Source organism: Hyaena hyaena, unplaced genomic scaffold (genome assembly GCF_003009895.1).
Source record: "Hyaena hyaena isolate Hyena2069 unplaced genomic scaffold, ASM300989v1 scaffold_10, whole genome shotgun sequence".
Classification (NCBI taxonomy): Eukaryota; Metazoa; Chordata; class Mammalia; order Carnivora; family Hyaenidae; genus Hyaena; species Hyaena hyaena.
The window spans coordinates 2,476,219-2,499,734 of NW_024080642.1; the positions used below are offsets into that span (position 1 = coordinate 2,476,219).

At 41.6% G+C, this 23,516-nt stretch overlaps 2 protein-coding genes across 5 annotated transcripts in view; one reads left to right on the top strand and one right to left on the bottom strand.

The window, feature by feature from the left end:
- NF1 (neurofibromin 1) overlaps window positions 1-23,516 on the bottom strand; it is a 263,862-nt gene that overhangs the window by 27,234 nt on the left and 213,112 nt on the right. For all 3 annotated transcript variants that reach the window (XM_039252830.1, XM_039252840.1, XM_039252820.1), the window contains 11 exons: window positions 15,063-15,495; window positions 14,148-14,488; window positions 11,622-11,824; window positions 7,911-8,104; window positions 6,804-6,944; window positions 6,349-6,628; window positions 5,743-5,957; window positions 5,438-5,499; window positions 5,179-5,293; window positions 4,319-4,420; window positions 2,454-2,594 (listed from right to left, as the gene is read on the bottom strand). In XM_039252830.1, coding sequence (XP_039108761.1) covers window positions 2,454-2,594; window positions 4,319-4,420; window positions 5,179-5,293; window positions 5,438-5,499; window positions 5,743-5,957; window positions 6,349-6,628; window positions 6,804-6,944; window positions 7,911-8,104; window positions 11,622-11,824; window positions 14,148-14,488; window positions 15,063-15,495 — 2,227 coding nt within the window. The remainder of the gene's footprint in view (window positions 1-2,453; window positions 2,595-4,318; window positions 4,421-5,178; window positions 5,294-5,437; window positions 5,500-5,742; window positions 5,958-6,348; window positions 6,629-6,803; window positions 6,945-7,910; window positions 8,105-11,621; window positions 11,825-14,147; window positions 14,489-15,062; window positions 15,496-23,516) is intronic.
- On the top strand, window positions 18,722-22,742 carry EVI2A (ecotropic viral integration site 2A). Of its 2 annotated transcripts, none has more exons than XM_039252870.1 (2): window positions 18,722-18,926; window positions 21,365-22,742. In XM_039252870.1, exon 2 carries the CDS (start codon window positions 21,386-21,388, stop codon window positions 22,082-22,084), a length of 699 nt encoding a protein of 232 aa, XP_039108801.1. In that variant the 5' UTR covers window positions 18,722-18,926; window positions 21,365-21,385; the 3' UTR covers window positions 22,085-22,742. The 2 variants fall into 2 exon arrangements, with proteins under 2 accessions (XP_039108801.1, XP_039108811.1); XM_039252880.1 differs by lacking the exon at window positions 18,722-18,926 and adding an exon at window positions 21,108-21,132.

Below are 23,516 nucleotides of genomic sequence, written 5' to 3' on the forward strand. Positions count from 1 at the left end.
AGGTATTTTGGGTCATGCTCAGGTTATCTAGATTTCTATTTCAAAGAAAGAGAAACAGGAGTATTTAAAACAAATGTAGAGAGATGTTTAGAGTAGCACTGTTTATAACAGGAAAGAAGAAAAGACAGAAACAAATCGATTGTTCACTAATGGGCAAACGGCTGAAAAATGGTGGCTCATGCACATACTGTAAAGTATTCTGCAGGCATGTGAAAGAATTACGCACACACACAGAAACATGTATACGTGAATGCGTGTATGTGTGTATGCTTAGAAAGATGTTCACTTTGTGTTAAAAAAAAAAGGAAGTTGCAGAATACTATATAAAGTACGATTACCTATTAACCTTCTATACGTACAATTTATTTTTTCCAGCTTTATTGAGGTATAACTGGCAAAATTCTAAGATATTTAAAGCGTACAACATGCTGATTTGATACACGTTTACACCGTGACAGGATTTACCCCATCAAGTTAATGAACACATCCATCATGTCACATATTTACAGCCCTGCTTTTGGGGAGAACATTAAATCATTAAATGTAGAACTTTCAGTTCTACTCTTAGCAAATGTCAATTACACAATACAGTGTTCCCAACTGTAGTCACCGTGTTATACAACAGACCCTCCGACCTTATTCATCCTACCTGCCGGCAACGTTTACTAAGCTTTATTAACTCCGATTCCTAGTATCCTGGGGACACCGAAGTCAATATTAGCTCGGGCTAATGGAGTGCTCCGGCGATGAAAATACCGAGACAGATATGCCTAGGGGAACATTTCATTTACAAATATGTTTATATCCATACAAACAGCCAACAGATGGCGTCTCTCTGGCCTCCACCGCCTGAAGACAGGCCCAGAAAGAGCAGTGGGGGTTCCGGAAGGGGGGCCCTGGTCCTGCAGAGGTGCCAACACGGACAAGTCCTTTCGCTTCTGTTTTCTTTTGTATTTTGTGAAATGGAGGTTTGAGGGATAAACTTCAAGGTAGCCGTTCCGAGTCTACACCACACCTGGCCGACTGCTGACACAGTATCTTCACCCTTAAAACCCTGCTCCCGTTCTCCGGTTTTTTCCTACTCACAGCTTTGTTCAAGCTACTTCAAGTAAACCTCTGCTTATAAACATGTACTTATCTTAACAACAACAACTCCTCTCTTCCTTCCCATTTTTCTCCGAAGACAAAAGGCACATCATTTCACACTGTTCTATCCCTTCCTCTATACTCTGTGAGCCAAACTCCAACCACCGTCAAGGTTGACAAACATTAAGAAGGGCGCTAATGGTATGTTTTACAGTGGCAATAGGCAAAACAAAAAACTAGTGTAATTAAGTACCCAAAAGTGTCCTTTAGACTCTCCACCCTATTTTTTCGTTAAGTGCCATTATTCAATAAAAAATAAGCTTATTTTTAGGTTACGGCTTCATATGTGAAATGGGAGAGAGAGAATGCTAACCACTGGGCCATGAAATCACAAATAATGACTGTAGTATGTAGTACAGTGCGTAGGACAGCATGGCACACAGCCTAGCATGGCAGCTGCTATTACTACTCAATTTTTTTAAATGTTTATTTTTGAGAGAGATACTGCAAGTGGGGGTGGGGCAGAGAGCTAGGGAGGCAGAGGATCTGAAGCAGGTTCTGCGTTGACAGCAGAGAGCCTGATGCAGGGGCTTGAACCCATGAACTCTGAGATCATGACCTGAGCTGAAGTCAGATGCTCAACCAACTGAGCCACCCAGGTGCCCCTACTCAATAGATTTTTGAAAAATATTTATCTATTTTTGAGAGAAAGAGAGAGTGAGTGAGTGTAGGGGAGGGGCAGAGAGAGAGAGAGAGAGAGAGAGAGAGAGAGAGAGAGAGAGAATCCCAAGCAGGCTCAGCGTGGTCAGCACAGAGCCCTACGCGGGCTCAAACCCACCAACTGTGAGATCATGACCTGAGCCCCTGAGCTGAACTCAAGAGTCAGAAGCTTAACTGACTGAGCCACCCAGGGGACCCTCAATATATATATGTATAGTTTTTAAGTTTCTTTATTTATAGAGAGGAGGGGAGAGAGGGTGTGTGTGCTCATGAGCCAAGGAGGGGCAGAGAGAGGGAGGGAGAATCCCAAGCAGGCTCTGCACTGCCAGGGGCTGGAACCCATGAACCAGTCATGACCTGAGCCGAAGTCAGATGCTCAACGGACCGAGCCACCCAGGCGTCCCACTACTCAGTATTTTTCATCCCTATTCTGTTTACCAGTATTGGGTGAGTACTGTTTTCTGCTAGTTTTACATAGAGAAGTTCAGTTTTTTATGAGCTGTAAAGAGACTATACTCACAGTAAATTGCATTAAAGAAATTCATATGGAAGTTCTGAACCTCTTCTGATTTTAAAAAGACAACAATAAAGAAGAGAGGCATTCTCGGTGTGCGTACGCTAGGGGCGCCCGACGCAGGCCTGCCTACCTTGTCGTTGAATATGCGCAGACTGTCTAAGGTGTGCAGGTTCTGCTCCAGGAGTGCGGAGCCTGCTGAGTACAAGCTCACCTCGTCGAGCTGGAGCACGGCCACCGCCACCCAGAAGAGGGCTTTGTGCAGAGGGGAGTCCTGGCAAAGGCCACGCGTCCCAGATTAGTGAGATGAACTCCAGAACGGTCTCGATCAAAACACATTGCAGTATAAAACAAGGCACATTCACGCCCAAAGTACGCACGCTTTGTCCTTGCGGGGAGGGACAGGTACGGGTGAGCCCGCTTCTCCCGCACGTGGGCAGCTAGAGACGTGGCTGCCCGGCCTGGGAAGCTGAACCCCTCCTTTCGTTTCTCCCTGTTCTTTGATTCCAAACTCTGGTGGCCAACCCTCGTTAATCCTTGCAAAGTAGTCTCTTCAGTATCTGCTATGGCCAATGACTCTGTCCTTCGCCAACCTTCTCCACTGGAAATGTGGATTCTTTTCCGCCTCTGGTCTCGCCCTGCTCCAATCGGCAGTGCCCACCGCGCCCAGAAGAGCCCTTCTAAGCCTGCCTTTTGTCGTATTACTTATCTGCTCGCGAATGTACAGGCACATTTCCAAACTCCTTTCTGGAGAATCTTGAATGTTAGATTAGTTCTATCCAAACTTTACAATCCTCCCTCCCTCCACTCTCCTGCAGTTTCTCCATACTAGAATGTTCTGCCCACCATCCTTCGTCGTCCCAGCACGCTGGTATGACCCTTCTGCTGCATGGTTGGCCGAACAAGGCTTTTTCCCCTTCTCTACACTAACTCCTGCTGTCTCTTTAACTTTAGTGTAGATTCTACCCTTTTAATTTTCTTGTCGCCCGTACCTCCTGCTGTTTTGAATCAAAGATCCTGATTTCGGGGAGCCCTTATCTAGCAGTGTGGCATGTGGGAAAATACACCCTTTAGGGTGAGGCAGCCTTGGAAGAGAATCATGGTTCTGTCTTACTAGGTATGTGACCTTGGGCAAGTCACTTAGCCCTTCTGAGCCTCGTTTTAACTTAGAAGATGAGGATGAGAGAGCCATTTTGTATACTTTAGGATTAGATGATACGTCTGTAGAACGTACGACTAATGAGAGGAGAACATGGGTATTGCTTCTGTGTAACCTCCCTCAAATCTGACATATCTCTGTACTCAGTTCATACAGGCACACCACCTTAGGACTGGGAAATAACGCTCCGCCATCACCTAATCTAGTTTATTCATTTTATCGATGTGGAAATAGGATGTCCAGATACGTGAAGCGGCCTGCTCCAGGTCACGAAGCTGGGATAAGCTCAGCCCGTCCTCAATTGGTGGTCGGATCCTTTGATTTCTTTAGCCTCCAAACTTCTTTGATGATAAGGTACACTTCACCCAGCTTTACATTTCTCCCTGGTAATGACCGTGACCTACTATCTTACTTCTTTTATTATCTCCTCACTCCCCCAACTCCCACACCCGCCCCAGGATGTAGCTCCATGAGGGCCGGGAATTGGTATTGGTTTTGTTCGGGTCCCACATCTCTAGCATCTAAAATGGTACTTGGCACATAGCAGGTGCTCAAAGCACTTTTCAGACAAAAGAGTTCAGAGTCTACACCTGTCTTCCTTTAGGCACCGATGAGATGAAAACTTACAAGCACGTGAGAACATCCTCTGCATCCTTACTTCCTCTAGTGTAAATTCTGCAAACAACTAAATTTAAAGACAGGAAGCTCTGCTTTAACTATCGCCTCTTCTTTGTAACTTCTTCTCAGCCCAACTTATTTTCTGAACTCTTTGACACAAAATAAAACACCATTTAACACCAATGCCCAAGCTGAAGGGGCTGGTTCTGTGCAGTAATTACCTTATTGAGGAGTGGCTGTAATTTGGTTAGCGCTATTACTGTGGCTTCTATCAGAACTTGACTGTTGTAAGTATCAGGTCCTTTTAAGCAACTCTCAAGTGCCTTTTAGGGAAACAGAATTTTAAATTTTACTTTCATTGAAATAAAACATGAACTCCTAAACTGAATCTCAGAATCAGTTCAGGAATAATTCCTTGGTTAATAAGTGCGAGAATGATTTCCAATGCTGCGGTATTCTTGGTAGCTAGATCATTTGGGTTTTCATTTCTAAATATTTCTATATTATATTCCAATACAATATGTTGTGCAATATTATGTTATTACAAATTATGTAATTTTACAGAAGGCGATTTCTACCATATAGTTAAATGCTTTGAAAACTGATAAAAATACTAAGCAGATTAGCAAAAGAGACAATACATATTTTCTCTTAAGGTATCTTCTTCAGAAAAGGTTTCTTCACTTCAAAGAATTGCAGTGAAGAAAATAACCAAATCCACTGTTTAAAGGTTTAACAAGCAACATGCAGGAGCACCTGGGTGGCTCAGTCAGTCAAGCATCTGACTCTTGATTTCAGCTCAGGGCATGATCTCATGGTTCACAGGTTCAAGACCCGTGTTGGGCTCTACGCTGACGGCGTGAAGCCTGCTTGGGCTTCTCTCTCTCTGCCCCTCCCACTCTCTCTCTCTCTCTCAAAATAAATAAATAAACATTAAAAAAATTTAAAAAACAAAACACAAAAAACCAAGCAACAGGCAAGGCATTTTATCATCTTCAAATTTAGATGCTCCTGAGTAAAGTGCAAGCCACACTTCCCAACTTGAGAAACACAAACATTTGGAGGAGGGAGAGACATGTACCTTGCTAAGAATACGGATAATCTGCTTTATCTGCCCGTGAGACACACGCTTGCTAATACAGCCAAAGACAACAAGAGCTCGAGGTTGCAGGGACGGATTATATTGGAATGCGAATCTGCAATGAAAAGACCCAAAAAGCCTATTAAAACCTTTGTGTGTGTACATACTAAATAATCAGTTAAAATGTCGATTATGCAGTAATGCTGACCTTTTCAACAATACCCGTAAGTTATACAACTTAAATTTATTTGGGACATACCTCTGAGCTAGTTCTGTCCACTGGTCCAGCCACTTGCAAGTTGGAATATCTCTCATGCATGCCTTAAAAAAAGGATACTCTAAATAGACTTATGCACATAAATGTGTACTAATCATTAAATAATGCTTATTACACTGTCATTAAATAAGGGATACATATATCTATATTACCAATAAACACCGTCCATGGGAGTGTTTTTATTTAAGCAGTAAGCATAAAATAGCAGAACAAACTAGTATTTCTTCTTTACAGTCCTAGTGGATTAAAAACATAACCTTAGTTTCTTATCGTTTTGCCTAATGTACCTCCATGATCTCCAACAAAGCTTCTGTGACTGTTTCCAAGGAGGTCAAAGCAAATGTCTCCCTCTCATAGGAGCCGGGAGAGAACGACCTGTCCCGGTAACTCGAGCGGAAGGCGATGACGGCGGCCGACTTGACTTTGCTAATGCCAAACAGCAAGTAAAACTTGGGTAAGGAGAACTCTGTCAAGCTGAGTCTCAAAACTTGCTTGGTCTCTTCTGTAAAAGAGAAAACGAACAAGTGAAGACTTTAACGATGCTAACTTTCTCAAGTGCCAAATTTCACTCGGAATTTAGAGAAGTTGAGTATCGGATCAAAATTACATAACTGTGCTCCCTACAGCATCTAGACACATGATCCCGATGCCCACTGCTTTAGCTCCACTTCTCTACACATGCCGGCTAGCACTGCCACCCCATCAACTGGGCTGAGGAGCTTCTGGGATAGCTACCAGATTCGACCGGACAAACATACACACACAGTCCTGGCTAGAGTGTGAAATGGAATGAAATTAACATAATAATGAGTAAGATACTTTATGCCAACCAGGCTATGTATTTAGAGTGGAGAGGGGAATCACAACACACCAAGTACTTTCTGGGAACTCACCACTAAAATGCAGCTGTGAGCAAGTACACAGGGAGTGAATGATATTAATGACCAGTCCGTGCGTGGAAGCTCTGAGGGAGAGTGGCCCCGTGGCTACTAAGAAAGTGACGACGTGGAAGAGGTAGGGGAGATGAGCGGCCACATCAAGGGAATTGTTGAAGGACAGCATCAGCATGTAGCGTGCTAGGATGGCGATATCGTCCCACATGAGATGTTGTTCTAAGGTGGGAGTTGGAGACAAGCACGTCTTGTCAATTATTTTGCACATCCTTCCAATAACCTGTAAAGAAACAGAATTTTAAGAGACATAGGGGCTTTAAAAAAAAAAAAAAAAGCTTTATCACAAAAAATGCCAGTTTAATTCTAAAATGACTGGTTACCATACCCAAAACCTCCTGGTAATAAAAACAGACACACCATGCCACGGTCCAGAAGGCAGAGGAAAAATTGATTACCTTGCTTGAAACCAATTTCACATTTCCAGAAGCCAAAGCTACAGCAGTATCTGCCATCACCTCGGCTTTTATTGATCCCAAGCCACCTGTTGCACTGGTTTTGATGAAACTGTCTAGAACGACGTCAAGGAGATCTGTAATCTAGTGGAAGGGGGAGAAATAATGTGTTTTAGCCATTCATTCTGCCAACTTAATTTTTAATTTAAAAATACTGCAAGCAGCGGCCCAATCAACATGAAACTTCTACCGTCCCCGAGGCCTCCAAAATACTGGGTTTTACTTAGAGACCTGTCAGTAAATGTAATTTACCATTAAATATCCAAAGGGATATTCACTCAACTCCTTCAGAGACAAAGAGAGTGTCATGCAAAAATTTTAAATTTCCACGTGTATTATTTTCATCCATTAGCAAAGCACCTCTGTTGTCTCCTAAGACAGTAATGTGTGGTTAACATAAAATACAATTATTTTAAGATATAGGAAATGATATCAAGCACTGAGATGTTTTATAGAGCTCTAAAACCAGCTCCAAAGCCATTTCAAATTATTTGGAGGATTCGCAGCATTTTTTGAATAAGGGGATTGCTTAAGTGATTACTTTGAAGAAATGCTGTGCATAATTCTTGTCAGATAAAAAGAAAAACATTACATTGTATTCTATATTTTAATACTGGTGTTCTTGTGAGAGAACTACACGTGAAAGCAAGTGTCCTAAATAACACCAACTGACAAACATCTACCGACACCTCTGGGGTGAAAGGTACTAGAATGTGTTACACAGCACTGTTTACTAGAAACAACACTGGATTTTTACGGTTGAATTCTATAGAGTTAGGTCATGGAAAAGAGTACTAAAATAACTAGTTTTTTTTTTCTGGCTCAGAAACATGCATTAGACATCTACAATTCTGAACCGGATCAAGATCAGGTGAGAGAGAGAGAGAGGGAGGGAGGGGGAGAATGAATCATGCCTCTTGAAAGAGGGGACTGTCTTTCCTACAGCTTTATCCCTAATGCCTAGCACAAGGTTCTGCATGAAGGGGGTACTGGATTAATATCTGCATCACAGAGGTACTAGACATTTAAATATTTTAGCAAACTCAATACCTGCCCAAGGCTCCCCCAGATTTTGGCTTGAATAGATGGGTACATCTGTTTCTCATTTATGGTCATTGTTATGAGCTTATCGAGAATGGCGGTAACTCTTTGTCGTTTGGCATCATCATTGTGCTTACAAAAACGGACGAGGTTGGACAGCCAGGGAGTCATGTATTCCAAACAGAGATGTTTCAGTTCAATACCTGGGGAAAAATGCACTATTAGCATAGAGGGCCCGTGAAAATGACATCAATGATAAAAATAAAGGATTGGGAGAAAGCAGGTAAAAGGTAAAGATCATTACCTAGGTGATGGCCTGGACAAAACAGATTTGGCCAACATGTTAAAGAGAGAGATGAGGAGAACAAGCCATGAAGAAAGTAATCTGAAAAGCCAATTGACAATGTTCGAAAGAGTTTGTCTTATTTTTCTCCCCCTTAATAACTTCTCTTTTAGCTAAAATTTTTATTAAGTTTTATTGTAATTGTAAAAGGAGTATGTGGCAATCCTAAAAAGTTGAGTAAAAGGAGAGTATCACCACAAAAATGAAGCTGAGATTAATCTCCCTCTCCCCAGGCTTTCAAAGCTATGTAGAGATGAGGTACATTATGTGTGCACAGGCTCATAAAACCCATCCCACGTCTGCCACAAAAATGGCAACTATGCTGTACATGTAGTAGGTTTTGAATATTTTCTTCACCACATGTTATACTGAGATTACTATTCATCATTAAAAATTCTCCAAAAACATTTCTGAACTATTTTGAGATAACTTCAGACTTAGGAAAAGACCGACAAACTCCTCCATATAGCTTTATCTAGAGCCCTCCAAATGCTTTTTTTTTAAATTGTGGTAAAATATACATGGCATAAAACTCGCCATCTTTAAGTGCACAGCTCAGCGGCCTTACGTACATCATTGTACAACTATCTCTGGTCTCCATTGCCAGAATTTGTTCATCTTCTCAAACTGACATTCTGTACCAAAACATTCTTAATGATTTCATATTATTCCACCACATGGAAATCTGACAATTCAATTAGTTCTTTATTGTTTGCCCTTTAGACTGTTCCACTGTTTTGCTATTATAAATAATGTTATGTGAAGTTCCAAAGTAGGCAAAATAAATCTATGGCAGTAGAGGTCCTAAGAGTGGCTACTCTTGGTGAGGGGATGGTACCGACTGAGAGGAGACTTCTAGATGCTGGAAATGTCCTGTATCTTGATCTGGGAGATGATTTTGTGATGTATTCACATGTAAAAGGTCATCAAGCTGTTCACTTAAGATTTGGGCACCTGAATGGTAGGACAGGCCTGAATTTTAAAAATGTAAATAAGAAGAAATGCTATAATAAACACCTGAACCTTAATTCCTTAGGACAAATTCTAAGAGATGGGACCATGAGGCCAAAAGGTACGAACATTTCCTAAGAGTCTTGATATCTATGTCCCAACTGCTTTCTCAAAAAACTGCCCCTGGTCACAAGTCCACAGACTGCCAACACTGAATTAAAATGAACAAGATCCTTTGCCAATTTGATAACTGAACGTTATCTTACTATTCTTTGTTTGTATTTCTTTGATTTTATTAGTGAATTTCTTAAACTACACTCTTTTTTAGCACGACCTGCATGCTACTGTTGTCGATCCGTTTCTTATTAATCTGTAAGAACTCTTCATGATTAAAAGTATTAACCTTTTCTCATATTTGCTACAAGCCTATTTCCTGGTTTTTTATTATCTTTTACTGGTGTTTCTGTTTTGGAAATAGAGATGTTTTGAAGTTTTATGTGGTCATTTATGTTCACCTATTCCTTGGTTTCCATCTACCATTTTTTTCCTTCAGAAGTTCTTCATCACCCAGAAAGCTGTTAAATATTCTTCTTTTTTAATGGTTCCAGTTTTTACATAATTTTTAAAGTTTATTTATTTATTGAGAGAGAGAGAGAGAGAGAGAGAGAGAGAGAGAGAGAGAGAGAAGGAATCCCAGGCAGGCTCCACACTGGCAGTACAGAGCCCGACATGGGGTTCAAACCCACAAACCATGAGATCGTGACCTGAACCGAAATGAAGAGTTGGGTGCTTAACTGACTGAGCCACTCAGGCACACCCCCATGGTTCCAGTTTTTATATTCAATTCTTCAACATAACTAGAACTTATTCTGGTATCCTGTAGTTTAGGGTGAAGATTGAGACCCACTTTAGTGCATTTCCCATCTCAGTGCTTACATGATTTAGCCTCCCCCCATCAGTTTGTGATGCTTCTTTCTCAATCTGTTTCCCTTAAACTGATCTGATGGCTGACTCTTGAACACCTCCCAGTAAGTGTCCAGATGTCTGCAACACCAAGTGTCTCTCAGGTTCTTTCAATACTTTCTTACCTAGTCTTGACCTTTCAGGTTTCATGATTATGAATTTATCATAATCTGGGAACAACTGTTTATCCAGGAACACAATATGCTTCTTCACTCACTCAAATCTTTTTTTATAATACTAATATTTCTTAAAAAGGCTTTATGCTTTTCTTGTCAGTCTTAACACATTTTCTTCCTAAAGTTATATTCCTATATCTCTTATTAAGTAAATACATATAGTGATCTTGTCTTGATGAATTGTCAAAGTTTTCAATGACCTGAGAAATCAAGAAATAGGTTTGAATGCAGAAAAAAAGTCTATGTATTATGGAGAGAGAAAGGGAAGAAAATGTTGGGAAATAAACTGGAAGAAGAGCAACATGTATACTAATACAGGGTATGACAGTGAGTGAGTGGGAAGAGTGGATGTTAAATTTATAAGACTTATTAAAATTTAAAAAAAAATCTTTATTATTGGGGGGGGGAGGGTAGACAGAGAGGGGCACACAGAATTTAAAGCAGGCTCCAGACTCCAAGATGTCAGCACAGAGCCTGATGTGGGGCTCGAACCCACGAACTGGGAGGTCATGACTTGAGCTGAAGTTGGACACAACCGAATAAGCCACCCAGGCGCCCCGTAAGACTTATTTTTTCTTTAATGTTTTATTTATTTTTGAGAGAGAGAGAGAGAGACAGACAGACAGCGTGAGCAGGGGAGGGTCAGAAAGAGAGGGAGACACAGACTCTGAAGCAGGCTCCAAGCTCTGAGCTAGTGTTAGCACAGAGCCCGACGTGAGGCTTGAACCCACGAACCGTGAGATCATGACCTGAGCCCAAGTCAGACGTTCAACCAACTGAGCCACCCAGGCACCCCGCCCCTGTAAGACTTATTAAGTCAGGAGTTGACTATGTATTCTGTGCCACTGTGTTTTCCAGGACTGTACATGAACACTAAAATCACAGTTGAAAGACAACCTGAAGGAAAGGGAACAGGACTCTTTCTTTAAAATGAAGGGGATGACATGGACGCCTCCCTCATTTGGAACAATCAGCTAAGAAGGCAAATCCTGAAGCCAATTAAACCGGAGCCGGGCAAAGACTACTCTGTACGTGGCTCCAGAGACATGGAAGGTATCAGAATCTCGCCACCCTGCGTTTATGGCCAGAATTCTGGCAGATTCCTCAATGTTGTCTACCAGGCAGTGCTGGAGAGTTCCCTCAGGTAGGTGTCGATGAAAAATGAGAAGAGGTAAAGAACTAAAAATAAAAAATCAATGATGATTTCACTGGCAAATTCTGCAATGAAAGGGTTTTCTTGGACTCTTCTTAGAATCGTTGTTAGTATTAAAGAAAATTATTACTTACTAGATTTGCTAAATCCAGAAATACACTCTTCCAAAAATTCTAAGGTGAGATGTGGCTCGTTGGCTGCCAGGGTCTTACTAATAGAGACAATAAAGAGGGTGTTGTTGGCAGGGATGCATAAACCTGACGTCTCTAGTAACTGGCCCTCGATTTTCAAATTAAAGGTACAAGTTAAGGCACAGAGAAGATTATAGGCAGCTGACCTAGGAGAAAACACAAATGCAGTTGTTTAAAACTTATTTTTTCTTATAATTCCAATTTTTTTTCCACAACATACAACTTACGATTCTATCGCAGAGCATAATCAACTATTTTTAAATTTTACGACCTACTAGGGACCAGATGTTATGATTCTCTGGTAAACACAAAATACCCCTTGATCATTTATGGGCTCCTTTTAAGGGAAGTTCTTGATATAACCAGAAGAGCACTACAAGGTTCCTGTGACAGGTAAGTATAAGACCATCCTAAAAGAGATTTCACTGGGATATAAAGTAGGCAGGATTTATGGCCCTAAGGTGGATCAACAGAAACAAGTAGAATAAGACTCCTCATATATTCAGTGAAGCCCCAAACTCAAATTGTGGCTTCCCTCCCATCAGATTCATTTATAATGGGGGTCCTAAGAAGAGAAACGAGATGGCCCCTCATCCAATTAAAATGTGAAAATCTTTCATCAGCACTACTAAATTTCTTTCTGGGTGTCCTACAATACATACTACAAACTGGGGGGTCAAAAACCAATTTAATATAATTAAGTCCCCCCATTTTTCCTTCCATCACACATCACCACTGAAGACAAAATAAATATATCCAGGTTCCATTAGAAACAAAACCTCTCTTCTAACTGTCGGAAAATATACTTAAGCAAATTAGGAGACAGGTCAAAAAGCTCACACTCCATTTTCAAATTTTCATTTCCTCCCCCTATCCAGCAAGAGAAATAGTTTGCTCAGTAAATTTCAGGTGTTCCTGACCTCTGAACTTTTATCATGCTACTATATATATGCAACAACCATATGGGGAGGGAAAGGCACTGAAATTTGAATCAGCCTAAAGGCTTCTTCTCTGGAATGACCTGCTTCAGCAAAAAGCAGAAGCTGTCAGCTCACTTTATTTCAGAAGAGAATGCAGGTTCATTCAAGCTCGTAACTGTGAGAAGATGTTAGCATTCTTCAATGAGGAACTCTGATTTAGAAATTAAAGGCAGACTTTGTAGCTCTGTTTTCCTAAAATGAGAATGTTCATATTGTTTCTAAGTTTACGTATCTCTTACTAATTCCTAGGAATTCAGAGTTCTATTATTTTGACACTGACTTTATTCTTGTACATTTTCAGCAGCTACAAAGAATGGGGCCTTCTCAGACTGGGGGTAGGTGTCACGGGCTCCCTGCAGATAATGAAAGGTAAGCATACACACAGCTTTATGTATAGTTTCTGAGAGTTCGTGGACTCTAAAAGCCCCATCTAGGTAAAGAAATTTTGATTTTCCCCCCTCTTTATATAAGAATCAGGAATCCTAAAAGGCCCACTTATAAAACTTGGCTGTAATATACCCTAGGAAGATTTTCTGGAGCTAAGAATTTACATCTGTAAAAATCCTGACAGTCCCAAGGAACCTGGGACAAAGAATTATCCTACCATGAAAAGCAGAGGGGAGAAAGGAGGGAAGGAGTGCAAAGAGACACGGGTGGGGGGTGGGGGTGGGGGCCCGGGCGACGGTCATACTGACTGAGCCCAAACTGTTTGGTAGATGCTAAAATAGACCGCTGCACATCCTACTTGTTAAACCTTTGCAGGTATATAATAGGGAAGGCACTGTTACCTTTATTTAGAAAATGAGGAAACTAGAGCTCAGGGTACTTTAGGAGCTTGCCCAAAGTCATACATAGTACAGGTCTAGACTTAAACCAAATCTACTGACCCATGGGCCATGCCGGTCCTCATTCATGTTCAGATTATTAAGCCTAAACAGAGCCAATTATACTCGGTCAGATGACATCTGCATTAGTCTTAGGACGTCTTTCAGAAGTTTTACAAAGTCACACAGGTGGAGAGTATGCAGAGTTACTGTGTGAGTTCTTGAACATTAAGCCCTCCTTTGTCAAACAATGATAATCTAATTTGACTGTGAGGAAACTTAATAGTGATACACTTTTGAACAGGGGAAAACACACTTAGAAGATTTAGAGGACAAGGAACTTAGAAGTAGACTTTTTTTAAAAAGAGGCTTTTTTTGGGGGGGGGGGGAACCCAAGCAACAAAACTGCTATGTGGTCTGTCTCAGATGAAAGTTTCCTGGAGAAAGACCATATACTGGTTTGGTGTGAATCACCCCGTTCAGAAGTCCACAGTCCACGTGGGCAGCCCGCAAGCTGATGAGGTCACGCCGGCTCCCCACACAACATACCTTACAGTTTAGAGTATTAAGGTAAAGGTGGTTTTAAAAGCTTATTAAGCAGATTCATTCTAAAAGCAACAAACCCTGAATAAAGCTGAATTAAAAAAAAAACAAAAAAAACCTACCGTAAACTAGGGTCCGAGCTGCCTAAATTAAGTAATGCAATATTGAGCAGTGTCCCAGGGACATCTTTGGGCCGAATCTTGGTGTGCTGGGGGATGGAGTCGGGCTGCGACAGCTCCCAGCGCGTCCGGATGTGAATGATGGACTGGACGATGGCTTCGCACTCCTGGTGCATGAAGGTGAGCGGGGTGCCCTGGTTTGCAATGGTTAAGGTAAACTGGTTCTCGTCCACCAGGCAGATCTCCTCAATTTCTGAAGCGTAATAGATGTCATTCAGAAAGACCGACTGCCCCAGGACCTTTGTTCGCTCTGCTGAGGTTACTTGAACAGCAGTAGAACCAACCTGGGAAGTGATGGTGAGGGAGGGTGGGGTGAAGAAGCATTAAATCCCATTCTACAGAGTTGTAAGAGGATCCGCAAACCGACAGACCAAACAGATACCATGTCTGCCATTGAAGGAAGAGTTCCCACCACTATATATTCAAATGGGTTCAATAGTTATTGTGATAAATGATCTTGAAGGACCAAAAACATTAAAAAATTTTTTTTGTTTTTAAAAAGGTCAAGAATCCTATGGACAATTATGGATTTTACCTTGATTCATGCCTCCCACTCTGCAAAGAGCATGCAATAATCCGAAGAATCCTCACTTGGTAATTTCCACCCTCCACACATTCCCACCCCTTGGCAAACTGCCCTCTCCACAGCACCCCCTGCTTCTACTCCAACCCAGAATATAATTAAGCGTACGCCTCTCACTGCTTCCGGAGGACCTCCCTGAAGATCGAGAGCTTGGCATCCTTCACCTGGACTTACTGGTTTAAGACGCAACTACGAGGACACTTCAGGGAGGCCAGCACGGCCTGGTTAGCCAAGACAGCTAAGAAGCCAATCACCTAACAGGGGGTGACACTTACTTTAATAGAGACCTTGGTGTCTTTGTGCGCCAGCTTGAGAGCATTGTGGAACACCTTCAGGTCCTCTTCTAAGGCCAGTGTGGCAGCGGGGAGCTTCTGTTGCTCGTGCTCTATGTGCTCAGCCAGCTTCCCAGGACAGTCTATGAAAATGAGCCTCTTGCTGCCTTTGAGGCCCGTGAGCAGCCGCTCGTGGTACTTGGTGTACTCCCTGACCCAGGAGTTACAGTTATAGATGTAGACTGCAGAGACGTTGTCGTAAGCAAAGCCAGGAAACACAACAAACCACTTGGAGAGGAAGTCCGTTTTAAAGCGATTGCTAGGCCCGGTGTGAGTAAGGTCCACTACGATTTCATATGGCTTTGCATAATATGGCTTTAAGGTCAGCAAGACGTGGTAAATCAGCAAATCACCATTGATCTGACCAGTTTTAAACCTAAGGCAGGTGACCAAAAGAGGGCACAGATGGTTAAGAGGGTTCTGAATAAATATTACAGATGCTACTAATCTATTCCATTCTTTTAATTTTCTGATTAGCTTTCTAGTGAAAACTAATATAAAACAATTAAATAAAGTCTAAGTCGTATTTAGATTTTTTGTTTTTTAGACGTTGGGAAGAAAGGCTGAAGCAAAACGGAAGAGACAAGTCTCCAATTCAAAAACTTCTGAGCAACAACAAACTTGCACACCGCAGACAAGCGGGGGAAGGCAGTGAACACTGGCTGGCTGCCTCAAGGCCCGAGGAACTTCCCAGGTGAACTGCCTTGGGGGGGGAATGACCCCCTGGGGTCCCGGAGTGACCTGGACGGCTTTGGTCAATTTGTTCACCCCACCTAGACCACGGTGGTTCAGCGATGATCATGACTCAAATCAGGACAATAAGGGCCAAAGAGGCCCAGTTCAAAGACTTTGGCTTTAGTTGGGAATTGAGACGACTTCTTTCCTGGTGTTTATAAACGAGAGGAACACACTGCCCTGGGAGTTGTTAGCTCATATCTTGACATATGAAGGAAAAGCCTGCTAAAAATTGAAGAAATGGAGCAGAGAGACGAAGGGAGAGACTGGGGCCCCAGCCGTTTCACTAGGGTCCTAGATAAGCCCTCTCCTGAGATCACATGTATCCCTGGACTCTTCAGTTGTGTCAGCCAATAAATTCCTTTTTTTTTTTTTTTGATTAAGCCACATTAGGTCATAGGTCGCTTACAAATCAAAAGAATGCTGACCAGTGTGAGAACAGCCAAGGCAAAGACCACCAGAAAGCCCTGAAGAACACACTACTAGACCTGCAAGTGAGAATAGCATTAACTTGGCCCAAAGTTCTATCCTTGATGACGCTGGTAGTGCGAGGCTCTGATCCTTACTTACCTCAGAGTTTAAAAAAAAAAACAACAAATCTTGTTGGAAGCAAATAAGATAAAAATATAAGTTAAATGACTTTAAAATAATTTTTTGAGAGAGAGAAAGGGAGAGAATGCATGAGCAGGGGGAGGGGTAGAGGGAGAGGATCTCAAGCCGGCCCCATGCCAAGTGCACAGAGCCCGACACAGGGCTTGATCCCAAGAGCCTGAGATCATGACCTGAACCAAAATCGAGTCGGATGCTCAAATGACGGAGCCACCCGGGCGCCCCAAAATAAAATATTTTAAGATGAAAGAAAAGGTATGAGGTCGTACATAACCACTTATCAAATGAATAGCAGAGAAAAAGTTCAGAAGAGGGAGATATGAACACAAACTGGGTAGCCAGTGAAAGCGACACAGAGGATGCTGAGGCTCAAGCGGGCAGGAGAAACCTTGAATTTGACAAGAGGAGGGACTGGTGCGCCTCATGCGGAGACCTGAAAGAGGCCTCTAAAGAGGAAAAGAAACAGATACCTAGGTGTGCTGAGGCAGCAGTCAGCTAGTTTAGCTGGATGAAGGGTTTTAAGAGATAAAGCTGGACAACTGTGCTAGTAGGTATTTACCCCAAGGATATAGAAATACTAATTCGATGTTTACAGCACTGATGAACCCTGATGTGTACAGCAGCAGTATCTACAATAGCCAAATTATGGAAAAGAGCCCAAATGTTCATCAACTGCAGATGGATAAAGAAGAGGTGGTATATATTTCAACAGAATATTAGCCATAAAAAAAGAACGAAATCTTGTCATCTGCAATAATGTGGATGCAGCTAGAGTGTTTTATGCTTAGTGAAATAAGTCGGTCAGAGAAAGACAAATACCACATGATTTCACTCCATATGTGGAATTTAAAAAACAAAACAAACAATCATAGGGGAGAAAAAGAGAGAGGCAAGCCAGAAAACAGACTCTTAACTATACAGAACAAATTGATGGTCACTGGAGAGGAAGGGGGGGTGGGCACTTAAATAGGTGCTGGGGATTAAGGGGCACATTTGTGACGAGCACCAGGTGTTGTAAAGTGCTGAATCACCTGAAATTAACATTACACCGCAGGTTAACTGGAAATTTAAATAAAAATTAAAGAACAAAATCAAATAAAATGGAAAGCTTAACTTTACTAAAAAAAAGAGAGAAAGCCTGAAAAATACGTAATAGCTAAGTTGTGAAGAGATCGAAAAGTTTTCAACTAAGAGGTTTGAGTTTTCTCCGGTATTTCTCGCGGAGCCCAGTATCACAACCAACTGTGGCACCTGCTATGAACGCAGTCTGGCTCCCCGGCGCCCATCCTGACCTTCTACGTGTGAATCTGTACCGGGAGGCCCAGCAATTTTCTCTGTTTTTCGACAACCTTCTCATCTGATATTTATGTACACGAATATTTCTGATTCACTGCTATAGGTGTTAGGGGAGTTATTCAACTTTATATTCTTAAAGAAAGAAGTGATACAATCAAAGGAAGTGATGTATACAAGATACCTGAAGAAGTCAGGGCTGGTAAAAAACAAAAAGATACTGTAGTAGTTTAGGTATGGCCTACTAGGATCTAAATGCTACAGTGACAGTTTAGAAACAAAAAAAAAAAGAAACCAATTCAAGAATATGAAGGAAGAGCCAACATGATCCAAGTTCTGGTCAGGGCTGAAAGAAAGGACTTGAATTAAAAGGACTTGCTGTATATCAAGCGTCTGAGATCACAAAGAATGTTGCTATCATGAACATGAGGGGCAGCCACTTTTGGAGGGAAAATGAAGTCCATTTAGATACACTGAATATGCAGTGATGACAGGGCCTTCGAGGAGTGTGCGCGCGAGGGTCTTTGTGTGTGTACACTCAACAACACAGAAGTATATTCTGCCCCATATAATCTAAATTCATTAGATATTTTCTCAAGTCTTTTGTAGTTCCACAATTTGAGAGGTTGGTTATGTGCATCAGTGCGTCTATTATCTGACCAGTACCCTGGGTCTCCTAGCTCGTGTCATCAAATCTGTCTGTGGTACACAAAGGAAACGTTCAGAGAAGATTTTAGTGCTGCAGGAAAAATACCCTTCCATCTCCTTTTGAATGATACGAATACAACATTCAAAAGCACACAGCAGGCATATACAATGAGCATAAAGGTCAAAGGCACGGAGTGGAAAGCCCTCCCTGCCCTGAAGGCGGAGATTAGTTGTACAAAGCCTCCTGTCATGCCAGTGGCCAACTGGACAAGTTGGATTTTTTTCCCCCCTGTGACATGTGCTTTAGTTGCCGCAGAAAGGAAATGTGTCATCTGTGGTCTGGTTTTAAAAGTGGAAAGCTAGCTGTACATATCCTTTTCTTTAACTGCAGATTTACTTTAAAGTTCATATTCTCCAAGTCTATTCTGCTTTAAGTTACTGGGAGCTGTGCTTCAAGACAAGAAAAGAAGCGGCTTTTATTAAAATCAGGTTAAAATCAGATTCTGACCAAGAATTTGTAAGGTAGGTCGTATATATGGCTTTTCTTATGCCTTCTTACTCATAACCTCGTACAGATTACTATTCCAGGAGGTGTTTTCAAATAATACCTAAGAATCTTACTAATAAAGTAGAACCATAAGTGACTGAAAATGTATGCTCTTGTTTTCTGTCCTATTAACATCTAAGTTACAAATGGAAAGATTTATCATCGACATAGAGTTTTTATTAGGATTAGAAAGGACCTGAGTTTAGACTCCACAGTGAATTGAAAAGTTTTACTTGTTATTTAAAAAGCTTAAAAAATAAAGTTCTCATTCCTAATACTCAGGCCTTGTAAATTTTATGAAAAATGATCAGAGATAAAGGGAACTTTTGATAACATAACCTGGCTTCTATGGCATAGATCAGGAATACAGAGACAGTCCTCTGTTCTCAGGCATCTGTAAGGGCAAGAGAAAGTCTCGTTTTGTTCCCAGCTTGTTTATTTGGGGCCGACGGTACATCTGGCCGAAGACAATCCACAGCGGGCCTATTATCTCCCCCGTGGTAAGCACTGCTAAAATGAGTACGGACACCGCGATGCATAATACTACATCGTTAATGAACTAACGTGGTAAGAATAACCCACTTTAAATCACTTTAGCATTGAATGCAATAGGCTAGTCTGGGATGCAAGGATGGAAATTACTTGCTAACCCAAAATAAAATATTTCTCTTTGTGGAAGAATCGTAGAGTATCCAAAGACTGAGGTCATTCAACTTAAAAAGTGAAGCGGAATGCTATTTTATAGAAGTCAGTGTATAAACCTTTCAAGTGTCTATTAAGTAATCTTAATTCTCCTTATTTTCCTTTAGGAAATACTGCATCAGTGGTTAGTTGCCAGTTCGTTTATTATAAGCTACTTTTGTTTGCATAAGAACGTATCACATTTGTTATTCTTAATTTCTGTATATCAACAGCATCCAAATATTATCCAATGACATATAGCAACTATTTCTTATAAAACCTCAAAACTCAAAAAAGCATGGCTAGCAGCTGCATCCGTCTTACTTGGGAGGAGGTCAGAAATGCAGATCTCAGGTCCCTCTTAGACTTACAGCACCAGAATCCACATCAAACAAACAAACAAACAAACAACTCCCATGCACATTTAGGTTTGAGAAGAACATCAATAAAATAAAGATCTTAAACAGGCAACTCCACTGAGTCGATCTCAGGAGAATAATAAAGGTTTTGCTTCCAGTTATCTCAGACAAATGATAACAGTAAGACGCTCTTACAAAAGTAGCTCCAAACAGAATATTACTACACCAGAGATCACTCGATAACGGTGAGAAATCTTTCCCACTGGTTCATCAGCGCCTGGGACAGATATGCCAGCTCGGTTTAAATCTTCAATCGTACGGTGGCTAATGAGAATTAGGAACAGACTGGTCGGTCTCCTTTTGCACTGCTTTCAAGGAGTCCGAAGCCACAACTAACGCTCATCTTTTTTATTTATATGTTGAGACTCAAGATCTGTCTTGTTGTCCCACTTCAGCCTAAATCCCCACAATCCTGGTGTCTCTATTTTCCTGTATCACGTATTCTAAAAAATTGTGTCAAAAGATTCAAAAAAGACATGCTGGGCGTAAGTGATGATGAAAAAAAGGCAATAAATTTGTTGAACTTTTGGGATTATTCAGAAGAAATCTGCCTCTTTTTCACCGTAATGCCAGATTTTTAGGCTGAAAAACCTGGCGTGCCTTTGCCTTCAGAAAGCCACAAGAAGTCAGGGGCTACGGAGGCGAAGAGAGAGAGCCAACACCGTGTAAGTGCTTTCACAAATAGCCAGGAGTAGATTTGTAAGCACTAGCTTTAGTCTCAGCTTCAAGATAAACACCCGGAAAGAGAAAAGAACATCTTGAATTCCTATTTGAAACTCTTTTCCTTTGGTGGCTACCACACTTCCCCTTTCTCAACTCCCAAACCCAAGCCCAAAAAGCCATTTGCACGTTCTTTTCCTACTTAAAGCAAAACGCTCAAGGCCCACACGAAGACGGGTGGCACATTTGTTAAGTGTGGGGAGTTTCTGCAAGAAAGATCCTTAAATGGTTGGGGCGGGGGCGGGGGCGGAAGGAGGAATCAGAAAAGTAAAAGCAGAAGTTGTCAACTCAAAGCTGAAGTTCAGCATGCTTGAGCGGGAGAGAACTACACAAAACCACAGCGTTCAGTTTAAAATGATTCGTAGGTATTTATAATGCGAACTTCTAGCATTTAAAAGAATAACAGAGATCAAACGGATTCTTTAGACATAACCTAATAGAAAAAGTCAGTTGAGAAGGCCTTCCAACAGGATAGCAAGCATTCGGCATGAGTGTGTGGCTTACCTGTGACGTATCAGCTGTCCACTACAATCACGAAAAGCAGGAACGGTTATTCTTTCACAAACTAACACCTGACCTTGCTGTCCCAACAGATTACCAGTGTGCTCACGGATATGGAGACAGTGGGACGTTACCTGCACCTTGCCTTTGTGATGACAACAGTTTTTTCTTTGCATCCCGGAGCAAAAGCAAACTATACCCACCTGTGGGCTAACGGCACTACGGTCTGGGATCCAGATATTCAAACTAAGGCGGGCAGAGACCAGAATGAAAACATGAACAGCAGCCCTCCCCCTTCTGCCGTAGATAAAGAGGGTAATTCTACAAACACGACTGAAAGAGCCACGTCATCTCCTGCCCTCTCTCTAACTTCTCAGTGGGAACCGGAGACTTCTAGGCCTTCTGTCGTCAGGAACGGCTCTCCGACAGTACAGAGCATGGAAAACGCAAGCAAAAGCCACCATGAAATTTTCAAGAAAGGGGTCTGTGAGGAAAACAGCAACAAAATGGCTATGCTAATTTGCTTGATTATCATTGCAGTGCTTTTTCTCATCTGCACCCTCCTATTTCTTTCGACTGTAGTTCTGGCAAACAAAGTCTCATCTCTCAGACGATCAAAACAAGTAGGCAAGCGTCAGCCGAGAACCAACGGCGACTTTCTGGCAAGCGGCGGCCTGTGGGCTGCTGAATCAGACACCTGGAAAAGAGAGCACCAGCTCACGGGGCCCAACCTTGTGCTGCAGTCTCCCGGGACCCTCCTAGCTACGAGGGAAAGGAAAGATGGAGGAGGAGCTGGAAACCCCCCTAACTGACAAAAGTGTTAGTAGGGACACACACGAAGCAGCGATGAGAAAGCTTATGAAGTAAAAATGAAGTCGCTGTGATACTCAATGCCAAGTTGGTCCGGGGCTCTAAACTGTGTGGACACAAGCAGGCCTGCAATTCAGAATTAAGCAGGTGCGAGCGAAGGGGGGGAATTCAGCTCACCTTCTCAAATACTTAGACTGTGCACTTGTATTCCAACACTGAATATCTAAAAAAGCAAATAATAAAACACCCAAGAAAGTGGAGAAGGTTTTAAAGACGAGCTGGAGGAAATGACTGATTAATGGAGGAAGAAGGGAACAATTAAATATGTCCTGGCCAGCCACAGTAGTTAGGTGGTCGTTGTCTGAATGTAATTAAACTTCCAAGAGTTTTGTGTGCCCTTCGAGGCAAACATCTGCTTCAACATCTAACAGAAGCCAAATTCCTAACGCACAGAGTTGAACTGTAGTTTAATGGTGCCTCTGCCGAACGCAACGCAATCGGTACCAGCTCATGTATCAACACAGCTAATTTTATGCTAGATGTTTTCATCTCTATGCATGGCACACATAAGAAAATGTTTTTCTACTACAAATATTTAATTAAAACTTTTAATTTTGTATCCTAAATTAAGACTCATTAGAATAAAACTGACTACATATATTATTTGTATTCATGTTATTATCTTAGAGAACACAGTGTAAAGATTTCCATAAGAAATCGCACCTCACTGAAACAGAGGCGATTGTAGCCACCACGAACGCCAAGTGTAAATGTACAGCATATCTGAACTGCAGTGTACCTCTGTTCTACAAATACTGCTTATTGGACCATTTATAGCAAATATCCAAAGGGTGATTAATTTTCTGACTTCTTAACAAATGATCTTTTTTTCCTTCCTTCCTCCCTCCCTCCTTCCCTCCCTTCCTTCCACTGTCCGATGTGACAGAAGCAAAGGAAAGATGGGTATGTGTTCGCTCTAATTTGGAAAACAGGGTACTCCAGGTAATTGTTTAACCTTTCAAGAAACTGGGTTCAAGTAAAATAATGACTTACACTTAAATCAAGACTGCCACCTTCAGTTAAATGCATTACAAAAGTTGGTTTGAGAGCCTTTCCAACTGACTACTAAAACTGATCAGGGCATACTAACTAAAGACCAAGCTACATTAAAAAAAATCTCATTCCTTACTGAGTATTTATTTGGGGCAATATGCTAGCCATTTAAGAAAATATTTTATAGATTTTTGTCAAGTATGATCACAATTTTATTCTCCCTTTTAGGTTAGTGATTCTCATCTTGACTGTGTATCAGAATCATCTGAAGAGTTTTTAAAACTAGCCAATACCTATTTCCCACCCTCTCTTTCTGATCGGCTGGAATGGGGTGACCTCCAGGCACTGGTAATTTTTTGCATTAATTCTCTAGGTGATGCT

Excerpts from the sequence above, each read along its gene's own strand:
- EVI2A (XM_039252870.1), top strand. The coding sequence starts at position 21,386 with ATGGAGACAGTGGGACGTTACCTGCACCTTGCCTTTGTGATGACAACA.